Here is a 24803-nt window from a genome sequence, read left to right as displayed (position 1 = left end):
CAAATGAATTCTACAAAACCTTCAAAGAAGAACTAATACCTCTACTTTTAAAAGTCTACCTGAAGATTAAAGACACTGGAATACAACCTTCCAGTTTCTATGAAGCAAACATCACTCTGATACCAAAAGCAGACAGGAACACAACCAAAAAAGAAAACTACAGACCAATATCTCTGATGAACATAGATGCAAAAATATTGGAACAAAATTCTATCCAACTGAATACAGCAGTATATTAAAAAGATTGTTCATCATGACTAAGTGGGGTTTATCCCAGGCATGCAAGGTTGGTTTAATATATGTAAATCAATCAACGTGATCTGCCACATCGACAAAAGCAAAACCAAAAACCACATGGTCATATCAATAGATACAGAGAAAGCCTTTGACAAAATACAACATCCCTTTATGATCAAAACACTACAAAAAAGGGGAACAGTTGGAAAATTCCTGAAGATAATGGAATATATATATATATATATATATATATATATATATATAAAACCTACAGCCAATATCATACTCAATGGTGAAAAACTGGAAGCATTTCCACTCAGAACAGGTACTAGACAGGGCTGCCCACTATCACCATTACTATTCACCACAGTGTTGGAAGTTCTAGCAATCAGGCAGGAGCAAGGAATTAAAGGCATACAGATTGGAAGAGAAGAAGTCAAACTCTCCCTATTTGCAGATGACATGATAGTATACATAGAAAATCCTAAGGAATCCAGCAAGAAGCTTTTGGAAATCATCAGGCAATACAGTAAGATGTCAGGCTACAAAATGAACATTCAAAAGTCAGTGGCAGTCACTACTCAAGGAAATTGAAAAAGACACAAAGAAGTAGAAAGATATTCCATGTTCATGGGTTGGAAGAATTAACATCATCAAAATGAATATACTACCCAGAGCCATCTACAAATTTAATGCTATCCCCATCAAGATCTCAACCGCCTTTTTTAGGAGAGTAGAACAAATGCTACAAATGTTTATCTGGAACCAGAAAAGACCTAGAATTGCCCAAACAATCTTGAGAAAAAAGAACAGAACCGGAGGCATCACACTCCCAGATCTCACATTGTATTATAGTGCCTTTGTCATCAAAACTGCTTGGTACTGGAAGATGAATAGACACAATGACCAGGAATAGAATTGAGAGCCCAGAAATAAGCCCCCACACTATGCACATCTAATCTTTGACAAAGGTGCCCAGACTGGGGAAAGCAGAATCTCTTCAACAAATGGAAAAAATGGGTTGAAACATGCAGAAGAATGAAACTGAACCACTGTATTTCACCAAATACAAAAGTAAATTCCAAGTAGATGAAGGACTTTAATGTTAGACCAGAAACTATCAGATACTTAGAGAAAAATACTGGCAGAACTCTTTTCCACATAAACTTTAAAGACATCTTCAATGAAACGAATCTAATTACAAAGAAGACTAAGGCAAGCATAAACCTATAGGACTACATCAAATTAAATGGCTTCTGCAAAGCAAAAGAAACCACTATCCAAACCAAGAGACTCCTCACAGAATGGGAGATCTTTACATGCCATACATCAGACAAGAAGCTAATAACCAGAATATATAAAGATCTTGCCAAAACTCAACAAGAAAACAAATAACCCCATCCAAAAATGGGGGGAGGACATGGACAGAATACACACCACATAAGAGATCTGACAGCCGAGAAACACATGAAAAAATGTTCCAAGTCTTTGATTGTCAGGGAAATGCAAATAAAGACAACAATGAGATACTACTTCACTCCTGTGAGAATGTCATACATCAGAAAAGGTAACAGCAGCAAATGGCGAGAGTGGCTGTGGGACTAAAGGAACCCTCCTACACTGCTGGTGGGAATGTCAATTGGTCCAACCCTGTGGCGAGCAGTCTGGAGAACTCTCAGAAGGCTCAAAAGGGACCTACCCTATGATCCTGCAATTCCTCTCCTGGGGATATATCCTATAGAACCCAACACACCCATTCAGAAAGATCTGTGTATACCTATGTTCTTAGCAGCACAATTTGTAATAGCCAAAACCTGGAAGCAACCCAGGTGTCCAACAACAGATGAGTGGCTGAGCAAGTTGTGGTATATATACACAATAGAATACTACTCAGCTATTAAAAACGGTGACTTCACCATTTTCAGCCAATCTTGGATGGACCTTGAAAAAATCATGTTGAGTAAAATAAGTGAGAAACAGAAAGTTGAATATGAGATGATCTCACTCTCAGGCAGAAGTTGAAAAAGAAGATCAGAAGAGAAAACACAAGTAGAACCTGAACTGGAACTGGCGTATTGCACCAAAGTAGAAGACTCTGGGGTGGGGTGGGGGGAGAGAATACAAGTCCAAGAAGCATGACAGAGGACCTAGTGGGGGTTGTATTGTTATATGGAAAACTGAGAAATGTTATGCGTGTACAAACTGTTGTATTTACTGTCAAATGTAAAACATTAATTCCCCAATAAAGAAATTTTTTAAAAAAAGGACACAGACCATCTCTGGAGCCCAGTGAGACAGCATGTACAGGAAACCACAGATTCCTATATCTTTTGCAAATGTCCATAAAAGGCTCACCAACTTATTTTGTCTTACTGTTAGAACATAACACCTCATCAGTTCATTAGCACATAAGGCCTCAATATATCTTGCCAAATAGTGAACATGTGTTACTCTCCAGGCACGATTTGACAATAGAATATCCATCTTTCCAGCATATGAACATGGTTTTAATAGTGAAACGTGAGACTGTCAACACAAGTGTAATTAACTAACATCCCTGCCTGACTGCAGTTCTTCAGAAAGGAAATTTCCATGGTCCGGGAGGTGGCACAGTGGATAAAGCATGGAACTCTCAAGCATGAGGCCCTGAATTCAGTCCCCAGCAGCACAGGTACCAGAGTGATGTCTGGCTCTTTCTCTCTTCCCCTATATTTCTCATTGATAAATGAATAAAATCTTTTTAAAAAGAGAAAGAAAAGAAAGGAAACTTTCAGGCAGACACTGTTCATGTGGACCACACCCTACTTTTCTGATTTAGCTCTTCAGGATCTGCCATCTGCCACAACTTTAATTGGAACACCACTCTAGAGAACCATAATAAAGTCCTTCTGCCCTACTTAACTATTTTTTTAATTTTTGTTTCTCTCTCTCTCTTTTAAATTTTATTAGTGATTTAATATTGATTTACAAAATTACATGTCAACAGGGGTGTAATTTCATACCGTTCCCACCACCAGGGTTTTGAATCTTCAATTCCTCCATTACAAGCCTCCTCAATTCTCCCAAGGTTGCAGATATGGGTCATCCCTACAACTATCTGTCTATATTTGTACATAATTATGCCCTTTTTTCTTTCAGGTCCAGTCCTCTTTTCTCCTCCAAGCCACTTATGACCCTAGTACTACATCCAAATGTCCCTCCCTTTTTCCTCCTCTTTCTCTGGGTCCTGATGGAGCTGGAGTTCAGAGCCCTCTTAACTTCTTTCTATCACTTCTCCCCCACTGGGAGTATGGATCAAGATTGTTTTCAGGGTGCAGAAGGAAGGGATTCTGGCTTCTGTAATTGCTTTTCCACTGGACATGGGCATTGACTGGTCAATCTATACCCCCAGCCTGTTTCTATCTTTCCCTAGTAGGGTAGAACTCTGGAGAGGCGAGGGAGGTTCCAGGACACATTGTTTTGGTCATCTGGCCAAAGAAGTCATCCTTGCCCCTCTTTGTGATAGACTCATAATCTAAGCAAAGTAACAATGAGCATAGCTGTCCAGTGCTGTGGAAAGGGACTGGGCTTTTCAAGCAATCTTAATTTTCTCCCTATAGCACTGTAGCTAGGAAAATTCTGGAACTCAGAAGTTTTAAGATGTAGATGATACCTATTACAGTCAAGACTATACAAAATAATACATGCCACATATCTAGTGGAATACGACTAGGTACTTAGTAGATGTCAGAGCTTTATCTCCTCCTGTTACAGAAATCCCATGGGGGGCATGGTAGCACAGTGGATTAAGTGCATATGGTGTGAAGCACAAGGACTGGCATAAGGATCCCGGTTCGGCATCTGCAATATTCCAGCCTTTAGGTTCATGATTAGTCAACAATTTGTCTGTCTTTTTTCAGCCACCAGATTGCTACCATGATGCCAACTGGACTCCTCTGGGCAGACAACCCCACCAATATGTCCTGGAGCCCCACTCTCCAGTAGCCCCGCCCCACTAGGGAAAGAGAGAGACAGGCCAGGAGTATGGATCTATCTGCCAACATCCCATGTTCATTAGAGAAGCAATTACAGAAGCCAGACCTTCCACCTTCTGCACCTCATAATGACCCTGGGTCCATACTCCCAGAGGAATAAAGAATAGGAAAGCTAACAGGAGAGGAGATGGGATACGAAGTTCTGGTGGTGGGTACTGTGTGAAGTTGTACCCCTCTTGCTCTATGGATTTTGTCAGTGTTTCCTTTTTATAAATAAAAATTTAAACAAAGAGGATCCTGGTTCAGTTTGAGCCCCTGGCTCCCCACCTGCAGAAGTGTTGCTTCACAAGCGGTGAATCAGGTCTGCAGGTGTCTATCTTTCTCTCCTCCTCTCCATCTTTCCCTCCTCTCTCCATTTCTCTCTTTCCTAGCCAACAATGACAATAACAAAATAAGAATAACAACAATGATAAACAAGGCAAAAAAAGGGGGGAAATGACCTCCAGGAGCAATGGGTTCGTAGTGCAGGTACCAAGCCCCAGCAATAACCCTGGAGACAAGAAAAAAAAAGCCCATGGAGATGCACAAACTAACAAAGCAATGTGTACACTCAGCTATAGATCTGAGGCAATAAACAGTATGGAGGTAAATCAAAATGGCAAAAAAGATCATAAAGTTCTGGACCATTTCTATCAGAAATAATCTCAGAAGGGTCAGGTCTATAGAGTTTAGATTTCTTAAGTTCTTCACCTGAAACAATGTGGAAATATATCCTGACCTCTCTAGTGGATCAAGAAAAGGGTGTTTCAGTGGCACATCTGAATGGATGCTTCATTGAAAGGAGGAAGGGAAGCATTTTCATACTCCTTATACAAAATGTCAGCAGAGTGCACAAGCCAATCGCTAAATGGGAGTGCTTTTTGTTTTAAGATTCTTAGGATTGGGCTGGGTGGTGGTGCACCCAGTTAAGCGCACGCATCATGCACAAGAACCTGGGTTTGAACCCCCACTCCCCACTCACAGAGGCAAGGCTTCAGGAGTGGTGAAGCATCTACAGGTCTCCCTCTCCCTCTCTCTTCCTCCCCCCTCCTTTCTGTCTCTCTCTCTCTCCCTCTCTCTCCCTCTCTCTCTCTCTCTCCCTCTCTCTCTCTCTGTCTCTCCTGCCTTCTCAATTTCTCTCTGTCCTGTCAAATAAAACAAGGTAAAAACAAACAACAATAAAAATGGCCACCAGGAGTAGTGGATTTATAGTGCTGGCACTGAGCCCCACAGATAACCCCAGTGGCAAAAGAGAGAGAGGGAGAGGGAGAGGGAGAGGGAGAGGGAGAGGGAGAGGGAGAGGGAGAGGGAGAGGGAGAGGGAGAGGGAGAGGGAGAAAGAGAGATTCTTAGGAAATCCTGACACATTTAAGAGGGAGAAGGCTGCTCTTTAAAACATTTTATTTATCTATTTATTTTAATGAGAGAGGAAGAGAGACCAAAGCACTGCTCAGTTTTAACGGTGGCACTAGGTATTGAACCTGGGACCTCAAAAGTTTAAGGTATGAAAATCTTTTACATAACCATTATGCTGTCTCCTTAGCCCTGAATAGTATTTCCAACTCCAATCCCTCTCAAAGAAATTAGAAAGGATAATACCCTTCTTATAGATTTTGCTTGTTTTAAGTTACTGTAACTTTAGAATGCTTTAATTCAACTTAAGATACTGAGTTTAATGTGAAAAAGAACCCCCACCTGCAGGGGGGAAGCTTCATGAGTGGTGAAGCAGGTGCCAATCTTTCTCTCTCCTCTTTACCTACCCCCCACCCACCCACCCATCCCACCCTCCACCCCTCAATTTCTCGCTGTCCTATCCAATAAAATGGAAAAAAATGGCCACCAGGAGCAATGAATTTATGGTGCAGACATGGAGCCCCAAAATTAACCCTGGTGACAAAAAAAAAAAGTAAAAAATAATAATGGTCTTCCCAAAATAGTTAAATAATGCTCAATCTAAGAAGCTGAAAGATTTTATCTGCACTTAAATGACTTAAGGTGTTCTCTGAATGCTTGAGAGCTCCAACTTTTTTTAAAAAACAAGTTGGTTACTATGTAATAATATAGATTCTGCCCATGAATTCTAGAACTACTTCAGGATCTCCAGGGATTTTTTTCCCCCAACTACTAGATAAAAATCATCTGACGTGACTACCTACTATTTTAAGCAAAAGATAAAAAGTTAGTGGAAACTAACCTATTTTTAGACTGTGACCTTAAGCAAGGCCAGTAGTTAAATAATAGCAACTTACTAAACTTTTTACCAAATTCACAAGTTAAAATGCTTTTTTTTTTGAGATCAGTTTATTAATACACGAGTCATTCATTAGAGCACAAAGAAAACAGGCTACCAATCTACCCCCTACAGGAGGATGGCTAAACATGTCGCATCTTCCTATGAGTACTGAATTTCCTTTCCTTAACAAAAAGTAAATAAATCTATCATTTAAAAAAAATGTGACCTGTCTAGTCTGCAATATTCTGTCAATGTAAAATGATCACTGGATCGGCCAGGGAGACACCATAATGGTTCTGCAATAGACTTCCATGACTGAGACTCTTAGGTCTTAGGTTCAACCCTCAGCACCATTAGCCAAAGCTGAGCAATGCTCTAGAAAAACAAACAAAATGAGAAAACAAACAAAAACACTGAAATGTTCACTGGATCTTGAGTGAGCATGAAAAAAATAATTTATGGACCAGGAAGTGGTATACCCAGTTGAGAAAAAAAAGTTACCGTGTATAGAGGGAGAGCTTCATGAGTAGTGAAGCAGTGCTGCAGGTGTCTCTATCTCTCCTTCCCCTCTCCATATTTGTCTCTCTCCAAATAAATCAATCAATAAAAATATTCTTAAAGAGAAAAAATAATATAAAATGTCATTAATTTTACATTATATACATGTTGAAACCATATATTGGGCATCTCAAGTTAAATAAATATTAAAGTTAATTTTAACTGTTTCTATTTTTAATGTGGTGATTTCTACACTTAAAATTATACTTCACTGATCTTAGCCATGAGGCTGAGGTTGGGCTAAAATCTTCTACCACTAGAGGAAGATGGGTCCAGCAATGGGTGCAACCTAGAATGTTCCTAGCTCTGACCACAGAATGTGAGCTCAGACCTATAGGGATGCAGAGGCTCCTGCACTGAAAATAGGCCCCAGATCAAATTGATGAAGTTTACAGTTAACAATATTTATATACTTTTCCCAGATTTGGGAGCTACTTTCTGCCCTGATCCAGCTTTTTAGTCCGATTTCCAACCCTGACACCATCTCCCCAGACAGTACCTTTGGCCTACCTGCATGTTAGCTATTGGGCTCAGGCAAAAATTAGTAAAGTTATGCGTCCCTTAGAATATACCTAAAATAGACCTACTAACTTTTTTCAAAATGGAGACCCCAAATCTCTTCTGCTATATATTCTTGCTTTTAGGTTCCAGATTATTCAACAATTTGCTTTATTTATATCTTAATGCTTTTTCAGACACCAAGTTGCAGATGCTACCATGATGCCAACCTGACTTCCCCGGGCAGATGACCCCACCAATGTGTCCTGGAGCCCCACCTCCCCAGAGCCCTGTCCCACTAGGAAAAGAGAGAGACAGGCTGGGAGTAGGGATCGTCCTGCCAGTGCCCATGTTCAGCAGAGAAGCAATTACAGAAGCCAGACCTTCTACTTTCTGCATCCCATAATGATGCAGAAATGATGGGTCCATACTCCTAGAGGGATAAAGAATAGGAAAGCTTCCAGTGGAGGTTATGAGATAGGGAACTCTGGTGTTGGGAAATGTGTGGAATTTTACCCCTCTTATCCTATGGTTTTATCAATGTTTTCTATTTTATAAATAAATTAAATTAAAAAATTGTACTCATTACTTTCATTCTCTATCAGAAAACACTGATGTTTCAGCTTAGAGTCTAAGTTAGCTCTATCAGGGTGACTTACCCTACAGAGCTCACTGTCTCTCTGCCTTGTGTTTCTTCATTTACAAGATGACAAAAACATAGTCAAGATGCCTTTTTTAAAATCTCTATGGTGAAGTCAGATGGTGGTGCACTCAGTAGGGTGCACTTATTACCATGCACAGCAAACCAGATTAAAGTTCCTGATCCACATCTTGGGGGTTGGGGAAAGGGAAGCTTCAGCTATAGTGCTAGAAGTGTCTCTCCTTTTCACTACGTTTGTCTTCCTCTTTGATTCTTACCCTCTATCAAGAAAATGGTCACTGGGAATGGTGTACTGTATGACTGATAACCCTGGTGTGAATATGGGGGAGGGCTGGGGGGGTAACTATGGTTGTGATCCAGTAGGTGGTGCAGTGAGGAAAGCACTGAACCTGCATGAGGTCCTGGGTTGGACTCTTACCATCGCACGTGCCAGAGTGGCATTCAGATTCTCTTTCTTTCTCATAAATGAATAAACAAATCTTTCAAAAAAGAGTTCTTTATGGTTGTACCATTTAAGAACTCGAGGGTTTAACAGTTCCTTCTGATAGAGAAAAGACTCAAGGCATGTCTGATGGCAGCTATGCCAGCACAGGGCTTGAAATAGGCTGCCTAAGAAAAGCTCTAGGTGTCCCTCACAGCCACCCCACAGCCAGGAGAGGCTCTCTGCTAGTCATCCTCTGCCACATGCCAGTCCAGCAGCTGATGGAAGGTGTCTGAGAAAAGCTACTCAGTGTGGGGTTGACACCAAGGCTCAGCACATGGGCCACGTACTAACAGAAAAGCTTGTTGTTCCTCTAGTAGCACAACTGATGGAAGGTAAGGCTGACAGCTTAAGTTCAGGGTGCAGTGGGACAGAAACAGATTCCAGTTGCCAAAGGGTTCCAGAAGCAGCATACTACCCATCCATGATGGGGGGAGGCAGATAGTTTTTATTCTTATGTTTGCAAGACTCCATCCAAATTTTACCAAGTCTGGAGTTTTTGGTTTATAAGATTTAAAAAAAAATTAAAGCAAGATAAGAAACTGGACCTACTCTATGATCCAGCATTTCTCCTGGAGATATAGCCAAAGGAAGAAAATTTACCCATCTGAAGAGATCGATGTACACCTATATTCACAACAGCACAATTTGTTATAATAGCCTGAATTTGGAAGCAACCCAGTTGTCCAACAACAGATGAGTGGCTAAGAAAGCTGTGGTATATATATGAATACTACTAAGCTATTAAGAATGATGAGTTCATCTTCTTCACCTCATCTTGGATGACGCTTGAAGGAATCAGATTAAGAGTGATAAGACAAAATGAATAAGAGGAATACAAGATGATCTCACTCACAGATGGAACTTAAGAAACCAGGCCAGAAAGGGAAAAATGGAGAGTAAAACTTGGACTGGGTTTGGTATATTACACCAAAGGAAAGGACTCTGAGGAAGGAGAAGAAGAAAGGGAGCTGGGGAAGGAGTTTGGGGTCCTGTTTCATGACTGTAGTAAAAAACCTAAGTTGGGGGTGAGATAAGAAGTTGTACCCATATGTCAACAACTAGTCTGTAAACCATTAACTTCCTCAGAAAAATTAAATTACTGGAAAATACTAAAAAGAACAGTGATCTAAGTCTCAGAAATACACTTAAAGTTCTTCTCTGTTATTGGGACTTTGGGGATCTGTTTTATTGTGATTTTATTTTTATTTTTCTGTTTGTTTTCATCTGAGGGGATAAGATCACATTTTAGAATCACCTCAGTTAAATTAACTAAAATCCTGACAGAACCATCATTCTTTCCTTTTGGCTTCCTCAGTTAATGATATACTTTAATTACTTATGGCCTACTATCTTATTTGGATATTATTTTGCCAGTTGCCTCATGATTTGCAATAAACTTATATGAAATCTGAAAAAAAAAATGATTCAATTGCTGAAGAGCTGTCAATCATGAGCATCGGGTAGTACAAACTGCAGGAAACCTGCAGATTTCTGGAACTCTGTTCCCCACAAAGCACAGCCGGGATCATTGTTGTCCCCATAGAATGTCTTCATCATACTATATACAGCACAGGCTTCTCATCTTTCAACTGTGGGGAACTTTCTCTGACTACCTTGCTAGGTTATGATTAGCAAACAGATGAAAAAGAACATCTTAAAAAATCAGTAACATACCAACTCCATTAACTGTTTGAGCTGACCTATCTCTTCTGGCAGTGATCCGAGCTTGTTGTTACTTGCAATTAAGACTTTGAGAGGCAGACCACACAGGCAGGCAGGCAGGGCAGACAGCTGATTTCGACTGTGAAGACAATACAAGGAAAACATGTGTGAACAACTATGTGCATCCTGGTTTTGGACATATATTTAACAAGCAAAGAAAAAGAGGGAGTTGAGGAGACATGTCAGAAGTAAAAAACATTCCCATGATGTTTCTGTAGGTATCATAATTAAAATGCAACACAAATATATTTTTTAAAAGATTTTATGTTGTTTTCCTTTGTTCTTTTTTAAAAATGTTTTTAATTATTTATTTAGTGGATATATATACAGAGAGAAATCAAGAGGGAAAAAGGAAACAGAAAGGGAAACAGACAGACACTTGTAGCACTGTTTCACCACTCATGAAGCTTCACCTCTACAGGTTAGGACCAGGGGCTTGAACTTGAATCCTTACACATTGTACTATGCACACTTTACTGGGTATGCTATCATCCAGCCCCTTTCTTTGTTTTTTTTTTCTTTTTACTGATATGTGGTTAAATATGAGGAAGTAGATGAAATAAACAAAGTCCAAAAATGAACTTTTAGACTGTAAGTCCAATTAGTTAACAATAGGACATCTGCATAGTGAAGGAAAAAATAGTGGTTGATGCAATGCAGCATATGCACATGTTGACTTCAATTATGCACACGTGAAAATTACATAGTGCTATAATGCAATGCTATTTCTATAAAAAATTAACTTAAGGGGGGCCAGATGGTGGCACGGTGGATTAAGCTCGCATGATGCAAAGCACAAGGACTGGAATAAGGATCACGGTTCGAGCCCCCCCCCCCACTCCTCACCTACTGTGGGGGTTGCTTCACAAGCAGTGAAGCAGGTCTGCAGGTGTCTTTCTCTCCCCATCTTCTTCCCCATCTCTCTCCATTTTTCTCTGTCCTACCCAACAACGACAGCAATAACAACAACAACAATATAACAACAACAATAAAAGAACAAGGGCAACAAAAGGGAAACAGCTTCCAGAAGCAGTGGATGGATTCGTGGTGCAGGCACTGAGCCCCAGCAATAACCCTGTAGGGGGGGGAAAAAAAAAAGAAAAAAAATCAACTTAAGGGGCCAGACTGTGGGACATTCTGTTGAGTGCATATGTTGCAACATAGAAAGACCTGGGTTCAAACACCTGGTCCCAACCTGAAGTGAGGAAGCTTCACAAGAGGTGGAACAGGTACCTCTCCTTCTCTTTCCCTCTCTATCTTCCCCTTTCCTCTCCATTTCTGACTATATGCAATAAATAAAATAGCTTTTAAAAACAATTTTAAAAATTGAATGTTGGTGGGGAAAACTTTTAAAGAAAGGCGCAGGCAGTTCTTAAAGGGAAAAAACTTATCTGGCACCAAGTCTCCTGAAAAGTCTGAGAACCTTGGCCAGTAAGGGAGCAGATGGGCAACATGCCCCGAGCTACCCACAGCAACAGGAAGTTGGTGCCAAGTCTTCTCTTCCTGACAGTGTCTACAGGAAACTCAGCAAGGACACAGCAACCAGCTCCAGGGAGGCACTGTCTCATCCATCTCAGTAGCAATGGAGAATTCATTTTGCTGTCACTCTCAACAACCAAGGAGCCAATCTCCAAAGATTTAACTCAGTTTCCTCTGGTTAAAACAAGACTGTGGTGGTTCAATTATGTTTGGGTATTTGTGAGTGAGCTAATTAAGAGAAAGAAGGAAAGTTGATCTTTTGGTAAGCCTAGAGGGTTTCAGCTTCACAAAAAAGTCAGGAAAGCCAAGTCCAGCATTGTTTCACTCTTTGGAGAATTAAGGAGCACTGCCAACAAGTCTCTGAATTTCCTATTCATTGATGATGCTTAGTATTCTGAAAGAAGGGAAAATTCTGGACAAATAAAATCTACAACACATCTATATGTATTTCTCAGTATTTACTTCCATCCCTTATCCTTTAGTAAGCCTTTTCTATATCAAATAAGGAGATAGATAGTTTTTAATTTTTGTTTCCTAGTCATTCATCTAATGATGCCAATGACCAGTGAGATATATAGAAATCTGTACATCAGGTTATTGCAACTATTCAGAATTTCTGTGTGCATGTATGTACATATGTGCCAAGTATTACAGACAGTGTTACTATGTTCTTACATTTATGAGAATATGCATGGGGGGACACTGGTAGGTAAACTGTAAACTCCAAAATCTTACCAGTAACTTTTTTTGAGCAGGTACCAGGAGTGTTTTTTTTGTTGTTGTTTGTTTGTTTTAATTTTCTTTATACTTAGCTATATTTTCAAAAATTCCTCTAAATTGCTTTTGCAATTAGTAAAGAAAGGTAAAAAGATGAACTCCTAGACTGGGTGGTAGTTCACCCAGTAGAATACACACATTATTATCATGCTCCAAGACCCAGGTTCAACCCCGTAGTCTCCACATGCAGAGGAGGAGCTTCGTGAGCAGTGCTGCAGTTGTCTCTCCTGTCTCTCACCTGTGTCTCTCGCTCTCTATAAAAAAATTAAAAAATAAAAACTACAGGGAGTCGGGCTGTAGTGCAGAGGGTTAAACGCAGGTGGCGCTAAGAACAAGGACCGGAGCAAGGATCCCGGTTCGAGCCCTGGCTCCCCACCTGCAGGGGAATCGCCTCACAAGTGGTGAAGCAGGTCTGCAGGTGTCTATCTTTCTCTCCCTCCCTCTGTCTTCCCCTCCTCTCTCCATTTCTCTCTGTCCTATCCAACAACAATGACAACAATAATAACTACAACAATAAAACAACAAGGGCAACAAAAGGGAATAAATAAATAAATAATTTTTTTAAAAAGTGGGAAAAAAAACACCTAGTTACAGGGAATGGTGGAATCATGTAGCCACCAAGCCCCACTGATAATTGTGATGGCAATAAGTAAATAAGGCACTTCACCTGTATACTGGTTACTTCTGTTTGTGAAAAATTCACTGAGATGAATATTTACAATCTGTGTATTTTTTCTTCTTTTGTTCATATATTTCAATTTAAAGTTTTAGTTCCCCGGGAGGTGTATTCACCTGTAGAGCACAGCACTTGCATGCCTAGGTTTCCAATTTTGGTCCCAGGTTCAGTCCCTGGTACCACATAGGCCAGAGCTACGCAGTGCTCTAGTCTCACTCACTCTCTCACCTCATTCTCTTGCTTTTTCACTCTCTGACTTGTAAAAATAGATACTAAAAATGTTTCACACTCCCATTCCCTTATAATGAGAGGGCATGGATCTGTGAGTCAAAGGGCATCTCTAGCTGATGGTTCAGAAAAAGCAGGTGTTGCGCTATGGAACGAACCTTTCTATACAGGTTCACTTCTCCTATGCTTCAGGTAGCTAGGTGTTAGCAAGAAAAGATACAGTTCTGTCTTTTGTCTTCATTGCCCAGATATAGAAAGAAAGCTATCTATCCAAAAATGACTAGAAGGAGAAGAGAGGAGTGAGAGGAGATGGTAGTCCTAGAGGGGTTGCTGGCAGTGGAAGAACCAGCTGCCTCTCTGCTTCCCTGGTTAAGATGACAGGGGAGCATAAGGGTAATATGCTCATCCTGGCTCACTTTCTGACCTTTGGGGGCTGTGGAACGGGAACTAGGGCTACCAGTCTGCCTTTCACTCCTCTCACATCCCTCTTGGCACCTTCTCTCATCTAGAGGAGTCCAGTGGGGCTCTTCTAGCTGAATAAAGGTTGGGCTAGGAGAACTTTAAACACTAAACAAGGCTCTGTGGATGGCAAGTAAATAATATAAAATGAAATGTGTTTTCATAAAACATTTATTAATATGTAGTGTCACAAAGTGTGAATTGGTAAACTGTAATTTTAATAAGGCAATTCTGGCATCATATTTTATAACTTCCCTTTGAAGAGAGGGGAAAGAGAACAAAGCTGAATATTTTAAACAATGTCTAACACCCCTACTTTTTTTCCCCAGAATTAACTATGGTAGTTGGAGATCTTCCCTGTGTGTCTTTGGTTGGAAAGGATACCCAGTCTCAGTATCTTAATGGAGGCATCTAATCAGATTAGCAGCTACTGACTTAAGAAAGCCATTAATCATGCGATTCAAGACCTTACTCATTTAGATGCAAGACTATCTGAGATTACACAGGTTTATTCTCATTGGACTTTCATTCAGGGTGGCCACTGATTTAAAATATGATAAAATTTAGGCTTGTGAAATCATTTATGGTTTCCTTGATGGTAATGAGTTCTTTTTATGAAGTTAAAAGCTGCAGATGCAATAAACACATTCCTATGTTTATGCTGTAGTCAATCACCTGCAGACAACTCTGATATGCTGAGACAAGTCACAAAACTGTACACCGTGGATCCACAACACATTTCTTCTATTCCAGCCATCCATTTCCTCAGCCTCTACTTCACATATTTTTTTATCACAGGATGCTCCTGTATTACTTGTAATTTCCCCAATAGAAAAAAAAGAAAATACACAGGCACACAAAAGCCATTAGCTCCCCAGCAAATATTTATCAAAGAGCGAAGAAACTGGACTCCCTTTAATCCTCTACCCACTAAAGACCACATCAGCGGTCTCAACGTTTTGAAATCACTCATCTGGCAGCAATTTTTCTCAACTAAGTGCGTGCCTGAGGCCATCACCTACAACCCTACCCTTTACTTGTCTCCTGCAGACCTCTGTGCTGTAAAAGCAGCTCCTGCAAAGGAAGAATGTTTAAAAAGTAAGGTTTTGAGACGATGGTCAACATTATCAAAGCTATCATAAGAACAGCATCTGAAAAAAAAGATTTTTTTTTGTAAAGATGTACTCAAGACTATGTAGCAGAGGGAAGGGCTGTTCATTCAGAAATAGAAACTGAAGAGTCTATCATGGTGGCCTGTGGCCTGCAGCCAGCCTGCCAACCTGCCAGGGCTCTTTGGTCACTCTCATTGCCCAGTCTGGGTAGAAGTTGGTCAGAGGAGGAAGGAGACAGAGGAAAGCTGGAGTAGGCTTTTACCAGAGTTTACTGCTGAAGCTTAGGCTTCCATTTATCTCAGCTGAAACAATCCCTGCTCGGTTTGTCTATTTACTCGTTTCAAAATGAAACAAAGCAGCTCAAATCCAATCTGAACTTTTTTGATCATCTCAATTGTTAGAATACATTTTTCTTCTTTTCAAGCACCACTACCCCTTAGCCAACATAATTCCTAAATTACAGAAGCCACAATCCAAGTAATTTATGTAAGGTTTCCCTTTTAGATAATTTTTGATATGGCAAATGTTTTCCGGTTTAGTATTAATATCTGACATTATTTTCTATGGGTTTATCAGAAAGATGTGTTCCTTTAAGTATGCACTTATAAAGAAGGACAAGTTGTAATTTATTAATTCATTCAGAGAAAGAGAACAAGAAAGAACCAGAACTCTCTAATGTATAAGGCACCAGGTTTGAAATATGGGTCTCATCCATGCAAGTCCTGGTCTCTACCCACTGAATCAATGCCCTGGTTGTAACACATGCTTCATCCTCTTCCACCACCTCCTCCTCCTTCTTCTAATGTTTTTTTGTATTTACTTATTTATTTGGATAGAGACAAAGAGAAGTTAAGAGGAAAGGAAAAGCCTAGAGTTGGAGAGAGAAAGAGAGAAACCTGCAGCCCTGCTTTACTGCTCTTGAAGCTTCCCCCTGCTGTCAGGGGTCTGGGACTTGAATCTGGATCCTTATGTATGGTAGCATGTGTTCTCAACTAGGTGCACCTCCACCCTTCCCCCATGTGCTACATTCTTACATGTGGTCTTATTACTTTTAAGTACTTGGACTCACTTAGTAATAGAACTAAGAACTCATTCAACAGAAAATAATTCATACTAAGGTTTCTGTAACAAAATCACCTCCTCAAATGAAAAACCAAAAGCTCCCCAATAGTGAAATTAGAACAAATGAGTTTAGAGTTTATCTCTGCCTCAACTCTTAGGCCTTTAGGTAAGCCACTTAGCCTCTCTGGTTTTGTCACCCTTAAACGGAGATAATAATATCTATACTTAGTTCCTACTCATGACCACAGAATGTGAGCTCAGATCTAGAGGGATGCAGAGGTCACACAGGCTCCTAAGCTAATTATGGGCCCCAGATCACATTAAATCAGTGGGGTTTACAGTCAACAATATTTATACCCCTTTCCCATATTAGGGAGCTACTCTCTTCCCTGATCCAGCTTTCTGGTCCTTTTTCCAGCCATGACATCATCTCCCCAGACAATAATTAGGATCCACCTGCATATCAGATTTCAGGCTCAGGGGAAAAAAAAAAAAAAAACACAACAACAACACCAGTATAGCTATAGGCCCTTTGAAATATAACTAAAATATGCCTACTAGCTATCTACAAAATGGAGGACCCCCCCCCCAACACTTCATCTGCATTATTCCAGCCTTTAGGTCCATGATTGTTCAACAATTTGTTTGGCTATGTTAACTCTGTTTTCAGCTACCAGGTTCCAGATGCTAGCAGGATGCGACCAGACTTCCCTGGACAGACAGCCCCACCAATGTGCCTTGGAGCTCCACTTCCCCAGAGCCCTTTCCCACTAGGGAAAGAAACAGACAGGCTGGGAGTATGTATTGACCTGTCAATGCCCATATTCAGTGGGGAAGCAATTACAGAAGCCAGACCTTCAACCTTCTGCATCCCACAATGATCTTGGGTCCATACTCCCAGAGGGGTAAAGAATAGGAAAGCTATCAGTGGAGGGGATGATATATGGAGGTCTGGTGGTAGAAATTGTGCACAGCTGTACCCCTCTTATCCTATGGTTTTGTCAATGTTTCCTTTTTATAAATAAAAAATATATAGTTAACCCAAAGCTAAATCCTTATTTACAGATTAAACCATACCCAACCATGAGTGTTGCAAAACACTAAACAAAGTGGTAAAAACAACAACAACAACAACCAAAGGGGGGCATATGTGTGCTAAGCTACTTTTTTCACTAATTACTGAAATTTCAATCACTTTTAAAATATGATTTTGTGGACAGGCGGGTGGCCCAGTGGGTAGAAGACATTCCTTATTTACATGGAACTTGGATCCAGCCCTAGGATGCACAGGACAGAGCAGCACTCTGGTTTGTCTTTCTCTCATAAAATAAATAAATCATAAAATACTGTTTCATGTTTCATCTGATGAAAACATCTAACAACCTAAAATAAAGATGATCACTGGGAAGCCTGACAGAAAGGACCAAGCTTGACTACAAAATATCAGGCCAAAACAAGCCAGGTAACTGTTTCATATCTAACTACCAGCAGAACAGATAATCACATGAATGACCTTTCTCACCCATCTTCTTTAATTCCAAGATCCTATCACTTCTCTGGAAAACCATGAATACTAGGAATCACTATGATCCATTCCATCTACCAGTGTGCTTCCAAAGAGTAACAGAAATAATGATGTGAAATCACTAATCACCACCAACCTGTAAGAACTATGTCACAGCGTACATCTGAAGAGCCAGATACCCCAGAGAAAGAATGCCGGGCAGGTTTCACTATGCAGATAATCCAGGCTAGCCTTTACGTGGGTTACAGCTAGGGAGGGGAGCAAACAAGTGTGCAGTAGTTCCTGTTATTGTTGGTTTCAAAAGTGTGTCTGTGTCTGGCATTTGACCCTCAGCAAAAAGCAACAATTTTACTTTAGTTAAATACTTCCCTCACCCCACCCCCCACCAAGGGATACACCTCCTAATTTTGGTCTTAATGTTCTTTTATTGCAAACTCTGCTTGAATTTCATTAAAGGCAAAGTAACTTTTTTCTGTCTTGCCTATAACACTTGAGTGCTAATTTTCATGCACACAAAACAGTGAGTGATATCCATAGGGAACCATTTCCTTTTTTCCTATTTGTGCCTTTCTGAAAATCCTACTATAGCAGAATGTCTCACCCAAGTTTCCCCTAGTGACTGAGTGTTTCCCCTTCATTGCAACCATCCTTCTGTCTGAGCCGATTAACACCAATACTCATGGTCTTGCTTTCAGTTTCTCAATGCTACTTTGATTCAATTTAGTTTCACAGCTATAGTGCTTTACATACACTTTCTATCTCGGATGAAGTGCTGTATACACATAACACCTGGGAGCTTACATTTACATCTAACTTTGGAAGCAGTTAGATCTACCTAAAGGTTGAGTGCAACAATCATTTGAAAGCTAAAAATGCTTAGAAATTAAGAACCACAGGGTTGGTAAAATATTGGACTGTCAGAAAAATCATGATGTATTCTGCTGTATTTCTATGCAAAAATGTGTTACTATTTCTGCTACAACCTAATGGCTCCCATGAACAGTGCTCTGTTTTGCCATGTGCACAACACAGGTTTAAGTTGGGTCCCCATCATACTGAAGGAAGTTTCTGTATTGTGGGCACCATCCCTCCTTCCCTCTCTGTTTCTATCCAAAAATAAAATAAAATAAAATAAAATAAATAAAATAGCATAAAACTAGAATCAACATTTCAGTGGAATCTTGAATGCCATACCAATCCATTTTATACCCTACACACATAAACAACTTATTTGGAGAAGGCAAAGGGAACTCTCTTTTCAGCCACCAGGTTCCAGATGCTAGCATGATGCCAACAAGACTTCCCTAGACAACACCACCAGGTGTCCTGGAGCTCTGCTTCCCCAGAGCCCTTCCCCACTAGGGAAAGAGAGAGACAGGTTAAGAGTATGGATTGACCTGTCAACACCCATGTTCAGCAAGGAAGCAATTACAGAAGCCAGACCTTCCACCTTCTGCATCCCACAATGTCCTTGGGTCCGTGCTCCCAGACGGTTAAAGAATAGGAAAGCTATCAAAGGAGGGATGGGATACAGAGTTCTGGTGGTAGGAATTGTGTGGAGTTGTACTACTCGTAACCTATGGTTTTGTCAATGTTTCCTTTTTATAAAGAAAGATAGGAAGGAAGAAAGAAAGATTATTACATAGTATCTTAGGACCTATCATATGTTAATAAAAAGCTCACACAAAAATAAACAAAAAGAAAAAAAAAACCCTAGTATAGCCACAGGCCCTTTGGAATATAACTAAAATATGCCTACTAGCTATCTACAAAATGGAGTACCACCCAACTCTTCATCTGCACCATTCCAGTCTTTCAGTTCATGATTGTTTAACAATTTGTTTGGCTTTGTATGCTAAGTCTCTTTTCAGACACCAGGTTCCAGATACTAGCATGATGCCGACCAAACTTCCCTGGACAGACAACCCCACCAATGTATCCTGGAGCTCGCTTCCCCAGAGCCCCACCCTACCAGGGAAAGAGATAGGTAGGTTGGGAGTATGGATCAACCTGTCAACGCCCATGTTCAGTGATGAAGCAATTACAGAACCCAGACCTTCCACCTTCTGCATCCCACAATGATCTTGGGTCCATACTCCCAGAGGGATAAAGAATAGGAAAGCTATGAGGGGAGGGGAGGGGATACGGAGTTCTGGTGGTGGGGACTGTGTGGAGTTGTACCCCCCTTATCCTATGGTTTTGTCAGTGTTTCCTTTTAATAAATAATAAATAAATGAGTAAAATATAGACTAAAAGGATAAAAACAAAAAAAAGAAAGAGAACTATGAGAAAGGTAAAAGCAGAAGGTAGACACTGATACAGGTTAGAAGGCACACAGCTCACAGCTATAGTGGTCACCTCACTTTACACAGTCGCTGAGCATATCTGCACCACATTTGGTTGTGCAGACAAACTGGTTCCCCACAATAACAACCAATCACAATTATCTGAGTATAAATAAACATTTGCTTTTAATATTCTTCTTCTTTTCTTTTTTATACCTCTATCCAATAGCAACTGCCCCTACCCATGCCTGTACTTAAGTTTCAAAGTGTGGTTATTGAGAAATTGTCTCTTCTCAGTATTTTTTCTCCCTTTTTCTAAGAGCCCTTCATTTCTAGAGAATAAGACTTTTAATTATTATTCTAATATTCCTCTATTGTGTGCACTGTGTCTTTCTTTCCAAAGTGGAGCCAGAGGTTTAAATTCAAAGAAGCATCTGATGTTCAAAGAGAATTCAATGTCCAAATTGAGAATTAACAAAAACATTCATTTGCCCAAATATTTATAAGCCAACCATGTAGATTCAAATTTTAAACATTAAGAGGGGTCTGAACTCAAGTCTTGATGAATGTCTCTGTGAGAAACCTTGTTGCTGGCACACACAGAGGCCACTAGACAATTAAGAGAGCTATATTAGCTCTGAAGAACTGAAGGGAGGTTCTGGGTAGAATGAATTCCAGCTTCATATACCAGAAAGGTGTGCCTACCTTACCTACTTTCTCCTTCAAGTCACCCTCACCAAAAATCAAGAAATATGGATTTGGAGGATCCACAGGTGGCTCTCCTAATACAGTGCATGTGTTACCAGGCACAAGAACCCAAGTTTAAGTCCAAGGACACCACATAGGAGCACCTCCAGGGGTAAGTTACACTACCTCCCTACAAAGAGCAGAGTTGCAGTGCCTTTCCTTGATACCTAACTCTCTCTCTGCTTCTGCTCACTATCTATAGGAAAAAAAAAAAAATACATATATATATATATATATATATATATATATATATATATATACATACATACACACACACACAAAGAGCACTGAAGTTGTGTAGGCACTGAACCCCAGCAATAAAACCCTGATGGCCTCACAAAAATAGTTTATTTATCTTAACATTTTTCTCAACCAAGAAAAAATAAATACTCTCTTGAATAAGCAAAAAATGCTCAAGTCAACTCTTACTCAAGGACACTTTAAATAATATTCATAGGCAGGGTAGACAACATAATGGTTATGCAAAGAGTCTCTAATCTCTGAGCTCCAAAGTCCTAGGTTCAATCCCCCACACAGCCATAAGTCACAGTTGAGCAGTGCTCTGTTTAAGGAAAAAAGAGAGAATTATTAGAAGGAAGGAAGGAAGGTAAGAAGGAAAGGTTCATAATAAAATTTAATATGTCTAAACACTATCATTTCAAGACATGTGCGTCTCCACCTAGTTCTAAGAATTCTAGAACATGCTATAGAAATTGACAAGCATGATGGTGTAAGTTTAGACATATCTTTGTTCTATTCTTTCTTTAAGGGGAAGAAATCTCTCATGCAACTTTACTCATAATAACACAGTTCCACTTAACTGCTCTAATACTTTCACAAGTCAAGAACACATCCTCTTTATTAATAATATTATAAAATCTACTTACTTTAGTCAAATCCACATCCTTTTGTCATTTAATTTAACAATAAACATTTCTTGGGTACTTACCATGCTTGAGGCCCTGTCCTATGCTAAGCACATAGACAACAATTATTTATATTCAAGACAATCTTGTAACATAAGCACTCTTTTCAGACACAAAAAAATCCACCTTATCCAGAGAATTAAAATCACTTGTTCCATGCTGCCAAGCTCCGTTCTAAGTTTTTTTTTTTTTAAATATCCTTTATTACCATCCTCCCCTTTGCCATATCCCTCTTTGCCTTTTTATGACAGAGAGGAGAGAAAGAGACACTTCCAGCACTAATCCACAACCAGTGAAGCTACTACCATGCCATCGGGATAGGGGTGGGGGGTGAATATAGGTCCTCTGAAATGGTAATATGTTTGCTCTAAAGGATGTACTGCTATTAATTCTCTCCCACCCGCAGGTTTAAACAAGGTGGGTCGAGCTTCACATCAAAGTCTGTGGTTGTCCATAAAGTGAACACTACCTCCCCCCCAAGCTGTGTCACCAATGGTGAATTGTACAAAGCAAAGGACTCTGGGAAGGGACTGTAGGAAGAAAACTTTGGGGGTAGGGGTAAAAGCAGCAGCGCAGCAATAACCCTGGCACTATGAATGCACTGCTCCTGGAGGCCATTTTTCCTATTTTGTTGTTGTCCTTGTTGTGGTTGTTGTTGTTGTTGTTATAGCTGTTGTTGTTGGATAGCACAAATCAAAATTGAGAGAGGAAGGGAAGAGACAGTGAGGGGGAGAGAAAGATAGACACCTGCAGACCTGCTTCACTGCTTGTGAAGTGACCCCCCCTGCAAGTAGGGGGCAGGAGCTCCTACCAGGATCCTTATGCTAGTCCTTTTGCTTCATGCCATGTGCACTTAATCTGCTGCGCTACTGCCCGGCCCCACAAGGGGACCCTTCTACACTATTGTTGGGAATGGATATTAGATCAGCCCCTGTGTAAAACAGTTTTGGAATTCCTGAAAACTTTAAAAATGAACCCAACATACAACCCAACAATTCCTCTCTTTGGCATTTATACAGAGAACACAAAGACACCTATCCATAAAAATCTATGCACACCTGTGTTTATGGCAGTTCTATTTCTAACAGCCAAGATTTAAAAACAATGTAAGTGTCCAACATCTGGTGAATGATTAAGGAAATTGTGACATATATACACAATGGGATACTAGACAGCTATAAGAAATGATGACATTCTCTTTTACTACAACATGGGAAGAACTAAAGGCAACATGTTGAAGAAAATAAGGCAGAAGGAGAATAAACACCAGCTGGTCTCACTCGCAGATTAGATCTAAGAAACAAAACAAAGGACAACATAGGGTGAATTTATTATTATTATTATTATTATCATATTAAGGGGCTTAATGCTTTACAGTGCAATAACTGATATATGCATACAATTCATTTCTGTTTAATTCCCTATGCCCCTCTGTTGTATTAATTCTCCATAGGTGTGTGGGCTTATTTCTGGGCTCTCAGTTCTATCCCATACCTTACTGAGTGTACACTTACTTTGCTCAAGAATCTATTCTAAACTCTGAGAATATATGAAATATAGATGAGTCCTCAAACTTAACCCCTAACAAGACTGAGCAACATCTCTGAGCTGATATACCTATGGCCTACTTGAACATGAATCATATATGTATATTATGTGGTGCAGAAGGTTGATTGTCATACATATGCTTTACTGCAAAGCGATTTTCCTAGCCCAGTCTTTGTGAGATTAGGGCTCGGAACATATTCACTTCCACCTTAGTTCTTCTCCACCAGGCATCTACGCACAAACAATCTCTTCTCACTGTCTTTTCAGGCACAGGATTTGAAAGGACAGTTTCATAGCACATACTGAGAACCACGGCTCTTTTTTTCTTCTCCCAAAAGCTTCATTCAAAGCATGCATCATGCTGCACAATTCAAGCCTGTGGAAATCTGAATATAATTATTTAGTGTATTCGTAATAATCGTAAGTGATTGTAAAATTGGTAGAAAACACTGTTGGAGGTTTTAACTAGCTTCCCTCCCCCCACACCTTTTAAAGGGAATTATTTTATAGCCCTGTAATTTGTTAGAAGACTGATAGTAATACAAATCATTTTGTCCACCAAATATATATATATATATATATATATAACAGATGACTTGTGATGAGAGAAGCAGAGCTGTGGTGATTACTGTCTCTTGGATACTGACCAATTTTGTAACTATCTGTGAATCTATTCTAGCTAGTCTGCTCCCATATGTGCCTGAACATGCATCTATGTGTGTTGAATTTGCTTTCAACACAGGTTAGAATAGCTTATAGTCTCATAAAGGACTTAAATATGATCTTTTGCATATATTAATTTTGCATTTGCATCAGAGTCGTGATTTTTTTCTTTTACAAAAACAGAATTGCCTTCTAACAGGTGATGAACGTTAGCCATCATGTTTCAGCAATGAAATCTGAGTGCAGACAAATGAAAAGATTCTTTCAGCTGATACAGATTTTTGTACCAGATAACTGTTTCCCTCTCTATAAAATACAGAGCTCTCAAAACCTTTGAGTAAACCCTTCCATCCCTACCAAAACATTCAATCCTATAAAGACCTGGGGAAAAAAGGAGGAGGAGGAGGAATAAGATGAGGAAGAGAAGGAAGAAGGAGGGGGAGGAGGTGGAGGAAAGAAGGAAGGAAGGAAGGAAGGAAGGAAGGGGAGGAGGAGGAGGAGGAGGAGGAGGAGGAGGAGGAGGAGGAGGAATCACCAAAAATTTAACAATTGGGAACCAGGTGTGACACACCAGTAAAGTACACACATTACCATGTACAAGGACCCAGGTTCCAGGCCTGGTCCTCACCTAGGTCATTGAGTGGGGAAAGTTTCAGCAGCTGTAGAAGTACTACAGGTGTTTTCTCATCTCCTCTCTTCTGCTTCCATTTGAAAGAGAAACAAAAAAGGATGGGAGGGCACAGGTAGCAGTGAAATCACTGAGCAGGCACTAAGCCCCAGCAATATTCCTGGTGGCAAAAATAAAATAGATTGGGAAAGGGTGGCACAGAGCGGGTTAGGGGTGGGCTTTGGGGTCTGGAAAAGAACCTCAGCTAGAGGTGAGAGTGTTTTCCAGACATCTATCATGGTGT

At 40.1% G+C, this 24803-nt stretch overlaps 1 protein-coding gene across 4 annotated transcripts in view; it reads right to left on the bottom strand.

Annotated features, from left to right (window-relative positions):
* LRCH1 (leucine rich repeats and calponin homology domain containing 1) overlaps positions 1-24803 on the bottom strand; it is a 256069-nt gene that overhangs the window by 91323 nt on the left and 139943 nt on the right. For all 4 annotated transcript variants that reach the window (XM_060194835.1, XM_060194837.1, XM_060194836.1 and 1 more), the window contains exon 3: positions 10358-10484. In XM_060194835.1, the coding sequence (XP_060050818.1) occupies positions 10358-10484 (127 nt within the window). The remainder of the gene's footprint in view (positions 1-10357; positions 10485-24803) is intronic.

The sequence above is a fragment of the Erinaceus europaeus genome, chromosome 7, assembly GCF_950295315.1.
Source record: "Erinaceus europaeus chromosome 7, mEriEur2.1, whole genome shotgun sequence".
Lineage (NCBI taxonomy): Eukaryota > Metazoa > Chordata > Mammalia > Eulipotyphla > Erinaceidae > Erinaceus > Erinaceus europaeus.
The sequence above is the reverse complement of the archived record's forward strand: the minus strand, read 5'-3'. Positions and strand labels throughout refer to the sequence as shown.